The 17,799-nt window shown below is 42.9% G+C and overlaps 1 protein-coding gene across 1 annotated transcript; it reads right to left on the reverse strand.

The window, feature by feature from the left end:
* Window positions 1-7,156: 7,156 nt before the first annotated feature.
* bbc3 (BCL2 binding component 3) lies at window positions 7,157-17,572 on the reverse strand. Its single transcript, XM_086262349.1, has 4 exons — window positions 17,213-17,572; window positions 15,647-16,040; window positions 11,535-11,740; window positions 7,157-8,569 (listed from the first exon to the last, which is right to left on the reverse strand). The coding sequence occupies exons 1-4, from the start codon at window positions 17,282-17,284 to the stop codon at window positions 8,474-8,476; spliced, it is 768 nt and encodes a 255-aa protein (XP_086118475.1). The 5' UTR covers window positions 17,285-17,572; the 3' UTR covers window positions 7,157-8,473.
* Between the last annotated feature and the right edge of the window lie 227 nt (window positions 17,573-17,799).

Consider the following 17,799-nt stretch of genomic DNA (forward strand, 5'->3'; position numbering starts at 1 on the left):
AACAATAAAAGGGTAATTCACTCAATATGGCCTGCACCCCAAAAAGCATAGCACACTTATGATGTAAGATTGGAAAGTGTTTTTCTGCAAAACACTACTTAAAATTATTTACAGTATCATTTGTGTCTCCTTTCCTGTAAAATACCCAAAATACTCTTTCACACATAAAGACGACATCTGACAACCTCTGTTGTACCCTTAAAGATGAGTTTTGATACCTTATCCTATATCATTGAAGTTGTGGTTTGGTGACTATTAGAATAGTAGAGATCGGCCTCACTAACGTCTGATGTGAACCCAGTCATTATGTCTATAAGAAGGTCTTAAAGGAAAGCTTCAATGGGTAAAGAGTTAATGTTGTGGCTCAACATCCAAACTTTTAAACCACTGAGTTCACTGTAATTTGTTGTGTAAAATGTACACAAATCCTGTAAAGGAAAGTGTATTTTTAAGGTATTTTACAGTAAGACTAATGTGGGACTTGTATCTGCGTTTGTAGAACAGCTCTAACTCATTCAAGGGGTTTTATGAAAAAGTAAACAAGAATCTCGGGCAGCTGTAACTTGCCCCACATAAAAGCCGTCATGTCAAATTGGTATTAGTCTGATTCTGTCAGAACTCAAGACGGGGATATTTCTATCCCTTGACTCACACTTGTTCTTGGCTCCTGCAGCAGAAATGAACATATTTTTAAATTAAGATGGGACCGGATCTATTCACACACGGGGTTCACTGCAAGTTCAACGCAGAACGAGGAGAATGAAAAGAGAACGAGGTTGAGTCCGGGTGCGGAAAAATACCCACGTATGGAGTAACTCCGTGTACTTTTGAGTGGTGTCGTGTTTTTGTCTGATTGAGGGCTATAGAGCACCAAAACAAGCCGACCCTTGTGATGAAACCAGAGGGGCGATTAGGCAGCACGGGTGCTGCTCTTTTCCCGGGATTAGCAAAGCAGATTAATTATGGAAGGTCCCTTTAAGCTCATTCTGCCCCTTTAATTAAACCTAAACTCTTATCTACCAACACACACATTCATTTCACTCTCCGTGCTCTCAGGACTACATGCTGACTCCACTGCACTTTATCTCTTTCTCTCCATCCCCTTCTTCTCTCAGCCTCCTTCTTTCTGTCCTCTCCTCCTCCTCCTCCTTCTTCTTTTTCTTCTTCTCCCCCCACACACACAGTTAAATCCCAGCCCGGTGCTCCTGCTGTGTGGTCACTCTCTCCGTTTCGGCCTCCACTTAGCAGCAAAAACCAAGTGCCTATTGTGGCAGCCAATCACATCCCGAGTTTTACTCTCAGAGCTAAGTGATTGGCTCTTTGTGCTGAGCAGTTTTAGTGAGGCTATCTAGTTCCAGTGCTGCCTGTTGACTCAGTAACAGACAGTGTGTGTGTGTGTGTGTGTGTGTGTGTGTGTGTGTGTGTGTGTGTGTGTGTGTGTGTGTGTGTGTGTGTGTGTGTGCTCAGCAGCAGGTCTGTCTCTGATAAAGTTGTGTCTTTTGTGGATTATGTAAAATGTATCAAGACTCCAACTAACAGTCATTTCTAATTCTAGTTGATCGCCCAGATATTTTTTCTTTATCCATTTAGTCTCATAAATTCGTAAAACATGTCCTGATGTTCCACAGGTCGGCTTAACAACCTTAAAATATCTTGATTTAACAGAAAAATGTGCTACGTCATAAGATTCACGGAAATATAAAGAACTATGCTTAAATCAATAATTAGGAGTGTCATAAACATTGTTTCAGTCATCGTGGCTTCCAGTGTTAGTGTGGCTGAACAGTGTAAAGGCTCACCAGAACTCTTTTAGCAGTTAATTGCATGTCTTTGGACTGTGGGAGGAAGCTGGAGTGCACGCAGGGAACAAACAAACAAACTGAACAGTGGATCTGAAGCCAACAGCCCTAATGTAGCACCTACCACATGAGCTATCCCAGTCCAGGTGAATGCAGCCTGGACAGGCCGCCAGCCAATCACAAGGGCTAACATACAGAGAGCCAGGAGAGGCTCCAGCGCCCAGAAATCAGATGGATGTGTTGTCTCTTATTTTATTTTTCCTTTGTCTTTAAATATGACTTAAATAATGGTTAAATAAAATAAGGTTTCTATAAATAAAATGGCTTTTATTTTTCTCATGCACTGAGTTTACACACTGTTCTTTAACTAAAGCTAGCCTGTTACATCAACAGTGCACTGCTAAGAGGAAGTCTAAAGAAAAATTGCACTCTATTACATTTTTAAAAAATGAATCAACCACACAGCAAACAATCCTAAAACTGTTAACTGATGAAGTAAATTTAATATCAATATCTCAGAGTAAACATTAAATGACAGAGGAGTCACACATGGCCTCTTTAGAAGCCCCCAAACATGTGCCTGCGTACGTATTTCAGTCCTGATCTGGTGTCAGATTGTTGCATTGATAATCGCTGTAAACACTTGTGGTGTGTCTGTGAGCAGCGAGGGTCTCGACCTCATGTCTGCTAATCTGCTCCAGATGTCCACCACCCGCTGTCACGCAGAGCCACAGAGCACCAACATCTGTAAACATCTGATGAACAACATCCTAAAACGGTGCTGCTGTCCTCGCCTGTATCACCAGAGTGATGTCATCCCACAAATCAAAATGAAACTACAAGCTTCCAGCTGGGCTTCCTGCTAATATTAGTGCGACGCTGGTTATTTAAACGGATTTATTATTAGCTTTAAATGTATTTTCTTACATTACATCACCACGAGAGAGAATTAAGTGAGCATCTGCCAACGTACACACCTCGGCACCCTTTATGTATTAGCTTTAAGCTAATAAGCCTGCAGACAGTCTTTATCTTTAGACCTTAAAGGCAGTATGAAATCATTGTAAGGTGATAATTAAAGCTGAACAAACAGCAGCTTAATAATCTGTCAGTTGCATGAAAACAGACAAATCCTAAAATCTGGGAACAGATATGAACAAAGTTCTCAAGCCACCCCTCATTTCTTTACATTTTGCCTCCAAGGGGCCAGACTTTCTCCTCAGTCTTAAACTGTTCTTGAATAATAGTTGTTTAGACATTTGGCTGCTTGTTCACTCATTTTCAGTCCAGTCCTTGTACCTGACAATTTCCAGGGGGATGTTGTTTTGTTTGTTAAGCCAATGCACACTAACCAATGAATCATTAAAACATTTTTACAAGAACCAAACTCCAGCGATGAGCCTGTGTTGTGTCTACATGTGACAGTCAACTTCGCAAAGAAATCATTTAAAACTCTTCCCACCCCCAAGCACGGTGGTGCAGTGGTCAACAGGTCCTTCCTGTGGAGAGTTTACATGTTGTCTGCGTGGGTGAGTACTCTGGTTTCCTCCCACAGTATAAAGACATACAGTTAGTGAGGTAGGTTTATCTGGTGGTGTGTATGCCACCTCTCACCCTACGGCAGCTGGGATAGGCTTGAGGCTCAGTGCCAACAGGTCTTCTGGAGTTATGAATCCACATTGCAAATTTTTGATTCAAGTAATTTGGGAGGTCAGGTGAGAGGTACAACAGTGACTGTCTACATGCAGCCAAACCTCTATCAAAACTGGTGGAAATATGAATAAAGAAAAGTAGCATCAAATTTGACTGTAAAATCAGATGCAGGATCCTCTGGAAAAGCATCTGATTGGAAACGTAATCATATTTCAGTATGATAGTTATCCCAAACACACTGCCAGGGGAGTAAAAGCATGTGAGGATAGAAGAAAACAGAATGGTCAGCCATTATTTGGCCTCCCCAGAGCCCGGACCTCATCGTTATTATAAAAAGTGTGAGATCATCCTGACAAAGAGCAGAACAAAAGGCAGCCAAAGAGCTTTGAATGTCCTTTAAGAATCCTGGAGACCTATTTCTGCAGAATAATTAAATAAATGTAGAGAAAGATGCCTGGAGAATAAAGAGGGTCATACCAAGTATCGGCTTTCAGGCTTGTTGGAAATGTGCTTTTGTGTTTTTGTCTCATAAACTGTACTTTTGTGTATGTTTGCAGATGTTTCAAAAAAAAAAATCCCTGCACATTATTTCGATTTTCATACTAAAGTATTAAGAAACTACAGGGGGCTAAAGACTTTTGCACAGTACTGCATAAAGAAGTAAACCCTGTGAGTTAGAAGCTCAGGCTTTAGACTCAAGAGAATTTTATGTTTTTACTTTTAGCTCTGGAGCTCCTGGAGTTAAAATCACTTGTGTGAAACAGGTAATGAACTAAAGGCCTGAGGAAAGGTGTAGTATAACACAAATGTGGATTATTTTGAACTGAATCATGCAAAGCTACTCTAGCAGAGTCAAAGAGTAAAAATGTGAAACTAGAAAACAGCATAGGACCTGAAGGACACATCATTCATCCCACTTTCCTGATAAAACTTAGAAATCAAACTCCAAACACGGAAAAATATTTATTCTTATCTTTATTGTATAAAAACAAAAAAAGTACAAAATTCATGTAGAAATTTTACAATAGAAAAAAAGTTGAAAACAGCAAATACAAACTGCATGTGACTGGCCGACCGACACTGAGCTTTGCTGGTAGGAAAGAGGCGAGCGCTAAACCAGGAGAAACATCAGCTACGAGCTCGCAGAGTTCACCGGCCGCTCTGATGACGGCAATAATAGTTGTTTAGACATTTGGCTGCTTGTTCACTCATTTTCAGTCCAGTCCTTGTACCTGACAATTTCCAGGGGGATGTTGTTTTGTTTGTTAAGCCAATGCACACTAACCAATGAATCATTAAAACATTTTTACAAGAACCAAACTCCAGCGATGAGCCTGTGTTGTGTCTACATGTGACAGTCAACTTCGCAAAGAAATCATTTAAAACTCTTCCCACCCCCAAGCACGGTGGTGCAGTGGTCAACAGGTCCTTCCTGTGGAGAGTTTACATGTTGTCTGCGTGGGTGAGTACTCTGGTTTCCTCCCACAGTATAAAGACATACAGTTAGTGAGGTAGGTTTATCTGGTGGTGTGTATGCCACCTCTCACCCTACGGCAGCTGGGATAGGCTTGAGGCTCAGTGCCAACAGGTCTTCTGGAGTTATGAATCCACATTGCAAATTTTTGATTCAAGTAATTTGGGAGGTCAGGTGAGAGGTACAACAGTGACTGTCTACATGCAGCCAAACCTCTATCAAAACTGGTGGAAATATGAATAAAGAAAAGTAGCATCAAATTTGACTGTAAAATCAGATGCAGGATCCTCTGGAAAAGCATCTGATTGGAAACGTAATCATATTTCAGTATGATAGTTATCCCAAACACACTGCCAGGGGAGTAAAAGCATGTGAGGATAGAAGAAAACAGAATGGTCAGCCATTATTTGGCCTCCCCAGAGCCCGGACCTCATCGTTATTATAAAAAGTGTGAGATCATCCTGACAAAGAGCAGAACAAAAGGCAGCCAAAGAGCTTTGAATGTCCTTTAAGAATCCTGGAGACCTATTTCTGCAGAATAATTAAATAAATGTAGAGAAAGATGCCTGGAGAATAAAGAGGGTCATACCAAGTATCGGCTTTCAGGCTTGTTGGAAATGTGCTTTTGTGTTTTTGTCTCATAAACTGTACTTTTGTGTATGTTTGCAGATGTTTCAAAAAAAAAAATCCCTGCACATTATTTCGATTTTCATACTAAAGTATTAAGAAACTACAGGGGGCTAAAGACTTTTGCACAGTACTGCATAAAGAAGTAAACCCTGTGAGTTAGAAGCTCAGGCTTTAGACTCAAGAGAATTTTATGTTTTTACTTTTAGCTCTGGAGCTCCTGGAGTTAAAATCACTTGTGTGAAACAGGTAATGAACTAAAGGCCTGAGGAAAGGTGTAGTATAACACAAATGTGGATTATTTTGAACTGAATCATGCAAAGCTACTCTAGCAGAGTCAAAGAGTAAAAATGTGAAACTAGAAAACAGCATAGGACCTGAAGGACACATCATTCATCCCACTTTCCTGATAAAACTTAGAAATCAAACTCCAAACACGGAAAAATATTTATTCTTATCTTTATTGTATAAAAACAAAAAAAGTACAAAATTCATGTAGAAATTTTACAATAGAAAAAAAGTTGAAAACAGCAAATACAAACTGCATGTGACTGGCCGACCGACACTGAGCTTTGCTGGTAGGAAAGAGGCGAGCGCTAAACCAGGAGAAACATCAGCTACGAGCTCGCAGAGTTCACCGGCCGCTCTGATGACGGCAAACACGGCTAAAAGCACTGCGAGCAAAAGGCCGGACAAATATAAATATACAGGCTGTGAAGGAGAGTCTACGGAGCGAGCGGTTTAACCTCTGCTCAGCTCAGAGTCAGCTGAACTTCTACAGGCTGTGGTATCATTACGACTTTATACACAAAGGCTTTCAAAAGTCTTAAAAACAAGGCCCCGTGCTAAAAACGTAGAAAACGGCCGAGTGAGAGCGGCGTTTCAGACAGGCTGAAAGGCCCCACGTTTCCTGAAATAAAATGAAAACCGATAAGTGGGCACTTTAATCCAAAGTACGTTACAGTACATCAATCTGCATTCTTGAGCATGTGTAGCACCAGCAGCACTACAGCTGTCGAATAAAAACAGAAATCACACGGTTTTGGAAATAAATTTACAAAGAAAATCGTCACAGACGACTCGGCGTCCGTTTGGTTCGCCCCAGTCGATTCAAGCTGCTAAACACTGAGTATTGCTATGAGCCTGCGACGGCAGATTTCTTCTTCTTTGTGCTTTAAAAGAGGCTAAAGGGAAACTTTTTGGTACCATTTCTTCCCCATCTCATTTCATATTCACAAATGTGGCTTTCACATGGTTCAGTAATGCTCCTCACGTCTCATTTTTCACATTTGCTTCGTGGCCAAAGACAGCAGAGAACAGAGTGTGAGTGAGGCCGTTTGTAATGCTTTCTAACACAGTACTGCTGAGAGTGTTTCTGCATGAATGAGTGTTTTCACTGTGGGTGATTTCTAAATCAGTCCGTTTTTTTAACTGTTTCAACTCAAGTAGCGCTTAAATTAAAGTTTTTGATCAGGAATGTGTGAAAAAAAACAAAAACAATAACATAAAAAACCCCAAACAAAAACCATGCTACAGCTAGGCTACTTTTCAAAATAAATTATGCTCTTAATACGAGCAATCGACCCCCCCCCCCCTCCCCCTGCTTTTTAAACTACAATGAAAATAATCCCACAACCAGAGGGCTCACCTGACAAACATCATCGAATACTTTCCAACAATCATAAAGATCCAAATCATATATTTCTCTTTTGCTGATATCTTCCCAAATCCACTGGATTTAAATTCAGACTCTACAGTTACAACATAAAAAACAAAACATCTTCCAACTCTCCATCCAAACCTTTGGATTGGGATAAGTTTCATCTTCCAAAAGAATATTTACAGTTAATCAAGTAACTATGAACACTGTCAACACAGGCGGGCGAGCGAGTGAAGCTGGAACGTTTGAATGTAATGTGAACGCTCGAATCCAGTGACTGCAAACAAGCCACTCCAACATTAAGTGTGTTTTATTCACTCTGTGTGTGTGTGTGTGTGGGGGGGGGGGGGGGGGGGCTGATTGTCCTGGTGTTGGAGATTAGACCTCAACAGAGCGCCAAGCAGAAAGGCACATTGTACACTGACATGAAGCAGATTGAGAGAAAGGTTCGGTCTGTGCTCCGCTCCGTTTTGTTTTTCCCTGCGATGCAACCACAGCGCCCAGTTTTCACAGTTTATAAGAAGAGGGACACAGGTTGCACGATAAAGACACAACGGCAACACGCACACATCAGACGAGGGTCAAATCGTGCCTTTGACAGTCCTGTAATGCTGAACACCGCAGCAGAAAAACACAATTTTTTATATATTCAGAGGGAAGAGCTGGAGAGATGCAGTCTATTGAAACTGAAATGATTTTGCATCCTCCAGCTGATATTAAAATCAAAAGATTTACCATCCTAATTTTAAATATCATTTCTGTACTTTAACCCTGGAAGAGCATCACAAATCCCAAACTCTGACAGCACGGGGTTGGAATTAGGGCTAAGGCTCAGAGGTTCACATACCTCATACACTTCTAGTGGCTTTAAACTTTTCTAAGGACCTCACAGCTTCTGTTTGACCCACATCTTCCATGTGTGCACACACACATACACTCCGACTCACACGAGCTGAGTCACACCTGCTACATAAAGAGCTGAGCCCCGAGACACGACATTGAGAAAAAATAATAATAACAATTTTACAAAATATACAGGTCAGTCCATCAGCAGCGGTCCGTACCAGCAGACGGGCTGACTGACAGGCAGTCAGACGGACAGGCAGGATCCAGTTTCCACAGGAAGCAGCCCGATCCAGCTGCCGCTTTCATCTTCCCAACGCCTCTTTTGTTCAACGGATGTTTTCAGTCGCACCTCCAGGTGTGAGTGACGATGAAGAGCAGCAGCCAGTCCGGGTTGTCTTGTTCGCTACAGCAAGTCTATGTGAGCCTGTAGAGAGTGCTGAGAGTCTGGGTGATGAAGCTGAGGAGGCCTCGGCAGATGTCTCTGAAGTCGTGCCAGTGAGGGCCGCCGTGCTGGAGGGAGAAGGAAAAGACCAAATGAAGTCCAAATAAGATTCAACAACATTTCATTATTCAACAACTGACCTTTTTAGATGCTAAAAATGCGCATGCATTGACAAAATGACCCCGAAACAGCTCATAGAAGACACTTAATCACATGGCTGCAGCTTCATGCAAGTCAATGTTGTCTCCAGATGCCCTTGTTGACACACGGAGGAGCAGCAGCAACAACAAAGTGATTGAAACTATATAAACGATGTCAGCTGATCATTTATGAACTTTCAGAGATGCTACATTGGTTGAAGATTATGAAGAAAACTGTGCAGACACCTCTCTGAATGAAGAGAACGTTTATATACCAGAATCATGTTTAACCTCGATTTACTCAAATCATATCAGCTGCAAACATCTGCCCAGTTATTTAATCCCATTTTTAACTTCTTAGGTGCAAAGGTTAACTCAGGCTCAGTGGATGCTGCTCAGAAACCGCTTATCCTGCAGAGGTAGCCCCGTCGTGACATGGCAAGTACTCGTGACGCTGTAATCGCCTAATCTGACAAAGTCACCGTGTTATTGGACACAAATGTCACATGATTGAACATAAATGTGCCATTGTCTTACTCCTAGGAAGAGAAGTAACCAGAAAAGACACATACGTCAACCCCACTGTGACAAAGAATAACATCTACTAAAGGAAAATTCTTCCTGCTGTGACAAAACAAATTTCCCACGTGTGGGACTAATAAAGGTTATCTTATCTTATCTTATCTTATCTTGAATGGACAAAAAAAAATATAGATGCATTTAGATGTTTCCATGTTGAGCTATGAAAGGTGCCTTTTCCTGCTTTTTGATTTGTTTTTCATGTTTTTAAAATATTAATAAATATATGCTTCTGAAACAAGAAGTGGCCAGAAAGAGATAAATGGAGAGAAAGACTAATAATGAGGAGCGCTGAGCCCGAACACGAGGAAAACAAGAGTGTTCCTGTGTGGAGGACGATGAACCTCTGTGGCTGTGGTTGTGGTTACACCTCCCTATATGCTTCCTTTGCAACCTCCATCCCTCCTTCCTCCCTTTCCTCATTGCTTTTGTTTCAAAGTGCTCGTTCAGAAAAACTGACTAGATCATAAACAACACGCACAGTTTCCTCAGTTTCCCCCAGAGACTGAAGTATCTCTCTCAGTGTGAAGACAGAGCGGCAGACAGTTACACGAGAAGCAAACCCTGAAACCTGCTGCACTTGTCTGCAAGGAGGAGTACGCGGGGAGGCGGGTGGGTGGCTACATCCTCATAAAGTGAGCAACTCATGTCTGAGTGCGAGCCAGGAGGAGGTGACGTCATCTTTGTTTGTGTGCAAAAGGCGGGATGGTGAGGGAGTGAGAGGGGAGAGGAGGTGGGAGGGAGGAGGAGGGGAGGGGGGGGAGGTCACTGCCGACTCCTCACGCGATGTAGAGCACAGAGGCAGGGCGGGGCCGGAGAGGGAGCGAGATAAAGAAATAACAATCAAAAGAAACAGACAGTAAAGGGAGGAGAACGCTGTCATTCAGACAAAAGGAAGAAAAAAAAGGATTAAAGAGCTCCATGTGTGACCTAATTTCTGAATGAAAGGAGCGAAAGAAGAAAGAGCTAGATGATGCAAATTCTGGAGAAACCTCAGGATTGCTGCTATTGCAGGTCTTAGTTTCTTACCTACAGCTGAAAAAAACAAATACTAGACACAAGGCCTTTATTGTGCTTTTATTCTTCATTTATAACTAACTTGGGGCTCTTATTGTGAAAATCTGACATAATTATGACCATTCCGAGGGTTTGATATCTACAAGGGACTTGTAATTTGAAAAATCCAGCAGAATTAAAGCATCCTAATAACTTCCCATATATAACTGAAGGCTTTTATTTTGAAAACAACAACAGTTTAACAAAATAATGGATTTTATTTTGAAAATATGAAATACCTGATCTTTCTCATTACTTTCTTCAACTAACAGTGGCTTTTATTTTGAAAAAATTGCATATTTTAAAGCACATTGTAACGTGTAATGTAATGTGTAATGTGTATGTGTTAGTCCCCGTAGGGAAATTACTCCTCTGCATTAAACCCATTCACCCAGTGAAGCAGTGGGCAGCGCCCGGCGTACCTCAGGGTAGCCATTCAGTGGAGTTGAACCCCCAACCTTCCGATCATGGTGCAACCACTCTACCTACTGAGCTATCCCTGCCCCCCTAACTTCAACTAACAGTGGCATTTAGTGCACACATAAAGCAACTTCTTATGGAGCAGCTGTTGCCTAGGCTACCATCTAACGTACCTGCCACACCCTCATGTATCAACAGTATCCTTTGCTACAACTGCTTCCCTCGCCTCACTCGCTTCAGGGTGAGAAAAGTTTAACTATGGCCTCGCAGCATTCATTATTTTACACCTGCTCCCTTGTAGTTGCTGAAACTCCGTCACTACAGAGTCTTTGGGCACCAGGTTGCTCTAAGTTACTTCCTGTGTGGATGCTCCTTCATGGCAAAAATGTATTGAAACAACTAAGGGCTTTTACTTTTAAAATCTGACATGATCTGCTAACAGCGACTAACTTTGGGTCCTTCCCTGCTGCCCAGATAGAAAACAGATAACTAATGAACAGGAGCAAACAATGAATAAAAGATGGAGATAGGAGCGCACACAGTTGTAATTGATCCACTCGTTCGCACTCACAAATATCGATCTCTCTTCGCTCTCATGCACACGTGCAATTACTCATTGAACTCACATCCACTTATAAACCTGATAACAATGAAAGAGCAGGGCGGGGGAAAGAATCAATGTAACTGCGCTGCTTTCAAGGACTAGAAAGCACTTCGCACTTACGTCACCATCAACTCCACACTGAAAAAAAAACCCATTGCAGTCGCCAAAACAGCTCAGCGACTTTAGGGTTAAAGGTTAAAACTGAGCCCAGTTATTTCCCGTCACCCTCCTTACCGCTCTGCGGAGGAGCGTGACGTTCAGCTCATCTCCAATTGTCCTCAGCTGGTTCGCCACCCTCCTGATCTCCTGCTCCTGCACTGCTTCTCCCCCAGGAGCTCTGCGGCGAGGCGAAGCCCAGGATGGCCGCTCATTTCGGGGCAACATGTTAGACTGAGGTCGCAGCCGGCTGGAGGGCTGCTGGAGCTCCTGTCTGCTCGAGTCTGCAGAAGAAAAGAAAACTGCATATAAGAATTTATTTTTACCTTCCCCATGAACTCCATCTGCCTCTCAAGTGAGAAGAAATGTTCACGTGTGAACGGCCAGAAGCTCCTGCAGAGTTTCTGATTATCATCAATTGATTGTCAACAAGCAGCATACATTAATGGCCTCCTTGTGCAGACAGGTTAAGTCAGAGGGGATGTGTGCCCACACAGACACTGAACTCCTCCACAGAGGAAAACCGGATTAAAAATTACATACAGGGGAATCATAATAATTTAAATTTTATGCATTTCAGTGGGAAAAGAGGCCGAGGAGGTGGATTTTCTTGACCTCCGAGAGTAAATCAGGCTAAAAAGAAATGTTTCGTTTTCTCACACAGACCGACAAACATACAAATTTCTTAAGGAGGAGGCTGATGGAGTGACTTATCTTCCTCTTCATGGAACTTGGGAGAGTAATCTCTTAATCTGCTTAATAAGTCTGGCATAGAGAGCTTTTGTGTGTTTGTTGTGTTTACAGAATGATTTTTGTTTTGTTTTCTTGGACAAGCAGATACCTGAGCCTCCAGTCTGATTCCTCCGTCGTGACAATCCAAACTAAAATCAGACCTGAATCTGTTTGAGATATTATGACTTTAAGAAAACTCGATATATATCATCTTATTCTTTTCATTTACATATCTGTACTTACTTTGTGCATTTTGGTTTAAGTGTTTCTTAAATCCTTTTTCATAGTGTGGAAAGCATCGTAACCGGATAAATACTTTAACTACCTCAGTCTTTTAATTTTGATGCAGATGAACTAATTAAAAGTTAATCATCTGCTGGCTTCGATTTTAGATTTCAGCCTCTTTAATTTGAATAACTCGTCTCTAAAAGCTGAACAGATGCCCTCTGTGACCTCCCTACGGCACACCTTTGGTTCCCCGGCTTGTTTTCTACTTTGTCCAATCACACAGCTTCTTTGAAACAACCCTGTCACCGGCACAACGCCGAGCGCCAGTGGCGCCCCCGGCAACCGCAGCATCCACTTTGCTAGGAGGATTATAACTTATCCTTTAAAGATGCAGGTGACTAGACAGAGAGAGACGGAGTGAGACGGCGAGAGAGAGAGAGAGAGAGGAAGAGAGAAAAGAGAGAGCGGCGAGGAGAAAAAAAAAAAAAAAAACACAAACAGGAAAACCCTGGCTTGTTGCCAAGGTAACTCTGAGGCAGCACTCCTGGAGACATCTGCGTGTGATTGGAAGACAGCACAGGGGGCTGAGCTGTGATAGGATGACCTAGAGGAAAGGGGGCGGGTTTCTAGATGAACCTGTCCGTCTGATAGGCTGACGGGGTGACAAGGTGACAGAGAGACCCCCTTGACCAGTTAAGTGTGGGAGCCACTAGAGACAGAAGGGGTGGGTGAGGTGAAGAGGGGGTGGCATTAAAAACCTCAGACTAAACCTAAAGACACACCGACGGGGGAGGCAGAAGGCTTAATGGTGAGCTGGATAACTCTACCTACTTTAGTTCTGTTATTAATATTTCACTAATATCTATAAACTTGGGATGCAACAAGCCTCCAAAACCACCATTTCTAATGATCTTTAAGCAGTACAGCACTCATCAGGCTAATATGGCCATAACGTTATGGGAGGATGTCCCGTGACATGATACCGTGGACGTCTGTAATGCAGTGTCTTTACTTTTATAACACCCATATAAGAAACAGATACCTGCAGATGAACCGAAACAGAGAAGAGCAAAACAGGGAACTGGGAACTATCTAGTTTACTGAATTTCCGCTGACTGCGCTGGAAGCTCTGAAACATTGTTTCCTTAACAAATACACAACCTAAGCAAATGCGCTGCACACGAGCCCGCGAATGACGTGACCGCAAAGGAGCGCATTGTACGGCAAAGCAAACTATCTCACCTTGATGACTCGCTGCGAGCTTTGGAGCAATTAACTAATGAGTAAACCATTTTAAGACTCGCGGCCACAAACTTTCCTAGACATCACCTGAAAGCATAAAAATCTGGCACATTGTCCGGTCTTTAACCTGTCAGCTTCCTGGTAAAAGATAAAGAAAAAAAATCTGTGTAATGTTTGATTGCGGTGATGTGTGAATAGCAGCTATTCAGGTGTCTCTCTCACCTAAAGTACTTCCTGCAGCGACAGAACATTTGAAGCGGACTACTTCCTGCTGTAAAGCATCCTGACCAGGAATCATCCAACGTTCATGTGTGAAAACAGTCTGACCCTCTGGTTTATTAAATAATTGGCTGACTGATGGTGGCTCAATAATTATTACAGCTTTACGACTAATTGATTAACTCGGTTTCTGTGCAGATAGCTGAATAATCAACTTACCCACTCACTGAATAACAAATCCACTTGCCCATTAACTGGCTTAGTGATTGACTCATAAGCCTGCTTAGCAAACTTTTAATCTGATAAACCGACTTTTGTAAAGCTGTTTTTTTAAAATAATAATAAAAAAAAAAACCTAACTGAATAAATCCCTGCAGCTTTGACTCTTTGGCCTCATTTCCTGCTGGTGACACACTGACAGGCTGACCTGACTCTGTGCTGCCGGGCTGAGCCTCTCATGAGGAGGAAACTGCAGATTGTTTCTTTATTGCAGGCGGGGACATGTCTCAACATGCCTGCATGCACAGCTGAACTACAGCTGAGAGAGGAGGAGGAGGAGGATGGTAAGATATTTGTTTACATTGCTACAGCCCTGTCACAACAGCATGGGTTAAAGTCAAACCTGCTGAGCCACTTCTGCAACCTCACCTGAATTCACCTTTCTGATAAATTTTCCTCCAGGATACAGACTCTTGGGCTTACTTCACCTGATTCCTGAATCGCCCGGAGAGGTAATTTTCTTTCTGAAGCGGAGGGCTGAATGTCTTAAACAGCCTCAGGCACAAATCAACATCTTATCACAGACACCTTATTCAGAGCGACAGCAGCACAATGAGCTTTCAGAGCCCTTTTTACTAATATTACAAAGTGGCAGCGACTCTAATGTCCCCTGGAATGAATCCGGCCTTGCGCCATAAACTCTGAGCAGTTTGAGGCGTCTGTGGCGCCTTGGGCAGCTTCTTGAAAGATCAGCATAAAGGCCAGCTGGCCTCAAGGTCACTCTGCCAAAGAGGGACCACATGTTGATCCCTGCGACAGCTGGAGCACATCTCATCTCTACCCTCCACCTGTCCCCACTCATCAGCGCTGCCCAAACAAACTCATGTCAAGTAAATAAAGCCACGGCTCCAGTAAACACAACCAACCGATACTCTCCTGCTAACTGATAACGCTGGTGTTTACTTAAGGGTGGGGGTCTGGAAGGCAAACACTTGCGTGTGGTTGTGGCTGAGTCACATCTGATCACAACCGCTACTGCTCGTTGTGTATACATGCAGCTTGCTTCCTGCTGCAGCGGCTTTTAAAATCAGATTTGCTAAGGCTCACCTGACCAGCCGAGACAAACTGAGACAGATTCTGACATTTTGATCTGTTACACTGTAAGACAGAGACTTTTTCTTTTCTGGAATATGTTAAAAACTACCACAAATTAAAAGAAATAAAGCTTCAATTAAAGCTGCAAGTGTACTGCACAAGACAAAGTTTAGCTTCCCTGAGTTGTTGAACAAGAGTTGTTGTATTTGTGCTATATCCCTGACAGAATGTGCCCCACATGGCTTCACACAAACATACTATGTTCCACATTTACTCTGTTGGAATCACTCTGGCTGTGGCTGAAAGGGTAATGATTAACACCGCACTCGGGCTTGGTGTTACATTAACCTTCTTTTCTGCCAGCCTGTCAAAACAAGTAGAACTACCCCACGTAGTTTTAATATTACACCATGCTACAACTCACTGTGTGCAAAACTGTAAATATTCAATATTACCTGAACGCTCTCCTGAGACGTCACCGGGTGCAGGTGCACCTCTGCACCTCAAATCCCTCCGGTTGGGAGGCGATGCTGCGGGTAACTGCTGGTGAACTCGGGGGTCGTCGTTGTCGTCTGGGTGGGAGTACGACAGCGGGTACGACACATAGAGAGCCTGCATGGGCTGCAGGTGATGGTGGTGATGGTGATAGTGGTGGATGTGTATGGCACCAGTGCTGGTCCCGGAGGAGGAGGGGGTGGTGGTCGTACTATTGAGCATCCCAGGCCAGGTGTGGAGGGGGCAAGGCAGCTCCACTCGGCAGGTGTTGTGACACGGAAGAGAGGAGTTTCCTCCAGCAGGGGTTTCTCCAGCGCTCTGTATGGTCTGTGCTCTGGCCATATCAGTTGTAGCCTAATTAAGGAAGACAGAAGTTTTAAAATTTTGTGTTAATTTTCAATTCAGTTGTGTTTTTACAGTTTAAAGTTTTAGTTCTGTTTTTATTGGTTTCAGCGTTGGTTTTGGTTTTTGTTATGGCTGCCATTCATCAGAAAGTATAACACACACCCCAGTCTCCATAAACACAGGCACTAAAGCTTAACTCAAAATTAAGACCTCTCCTATATATAGATTTTTTATTATTTTGCCCATTTTTATAAATATCCAAAGTTATTTTAGTTTTCATTGTTTTAAAAGGTTTTTACTGGTTTTTAGAGGTTACGTTGTTTTTAAAGGTGCAAATATACAAGACTGTGTAAATTAATTTATTATAACAACTAAAAATACGTCAGACAATAATCATTTTAGTTTGTTGAGCGCACAGAGGCAGCTGGACGGTGTAAAAACAAGTAAACTGAAGATTTAAAAAAAATAAAATAAAAAACCACAGATCTATTTTTAGCGCCTCTGATTTTTCCTCCGGTATATTCTGCTGTAGGCCGCTAGGAGGCACCAGCGGCTCCATTTTCGGAGCACGAGACCTGTGTTTGTAAACAAATCCGTGCCGCCCGTGCACGAGGAAGCGCGCTCGCGAACTCACACAGCGAAGAACAGGGACGCGCGCGCTGATTTAACGGCGGAACACTTCGATGTTCGCTGTCACCGAGCAGAAAGCGGGGCACGAACAAAACTCAACAAAACCGTTTATTTAATATTTTGTCGCCACAAATGCACCCAATGTTGTTCATTTCCGGGCACAGAGTCAACACTGACAATTTAAAAATAAAATCCACGAGAGGAAAAAACACAGAAACAAAAAAAACAGCGTTGACTTTACGAACCTGTCCGCACTACCGCGAAACAAAATTAGCTTATATTTATGTTTTTACCGCCACGTTGTTAGCTTTTCGTGCTCTGACATGTCGGGGCTTGTCTCTGTCAGAGCAACGCGAACATCAGCTCACTGCACAAGAAAATAAAACTCTGTGTAAAATGCACTGTTTGAGTATAAAATCTGAAAGGAGCTTGAAGTAAACGGGCTCGTTCAGGTGAAGTCTAAAGCGCACTCCTGATCCCCACAGCTGGGCAGATGATGCAACTTTGCGCTGCCAACTTCTGCAGAGAGAAATCCGGCGGAAAGCGCTTACTTGGTGGAGGTTTTCTGAAGATCCGCGGCGAGGCTGTCTGCAGGTCTGAACCTGACGGTAACAGGTGGCCATAAGACGGAATAAAAGCTGCCGAAAGAAACCGTGGATGCGCCGGTGAGAAGGCTCCGGAGATGTTTAAAGTCCGCCCGGAGGAAGCCGTGTCACTCCATCCCAGGTGTCCCGCTGTGAATGGAGTCGGTGAATTTTTTTTTAATCTCTTTTTGTCTCGGGTTACGTCATCAAAACAATAATATTGATGAAGATGAGGTGAAGCGGGCAGGTAGCGGGACTACGTTCTGCCTGGCTTGCTGTCTGTCAGGGTTTTCCGTCTGAGCTGGTCCGTCTCGGCTTTTAAAACGCGATCGGTCAAACATCCGGTCTAGCCTTTCACAATAAACTCCACACAATACAACCAAAATCAACATCTTTCTCTTTCGGCTTCTCCTGTCAGGGAGCTTACTTCCATCTCTGCATGTCTTCCTTCACTTCATCTTCAACATCTTTTGTCCAATATATCCACCATCCCTCCTCTGCAATTGTCTAAACCATCTCAGACACACAATATATCTGCTTTCCTTTTCCCAATC

Source organism: Aulonocara sp. 'chitande type north' Nkhata Bay, linkage group LG14, assembly GCF_057382095.1.
Source record: "Aulonocara sp. 'chitande type north' Nkhata Bay isolate Kocher_YH1m ecotype deep benthic linkage group LG14, A_spYH_male_GT1.1, whole genome shotgun sequence".
NCBI lineage: Eukaryota > Metazoa > Chordata > Actinopteri > Cichliformes > Cichlidae > Aulonocara > Aulonocara sp. 'chitande type north' Nkhata Bay.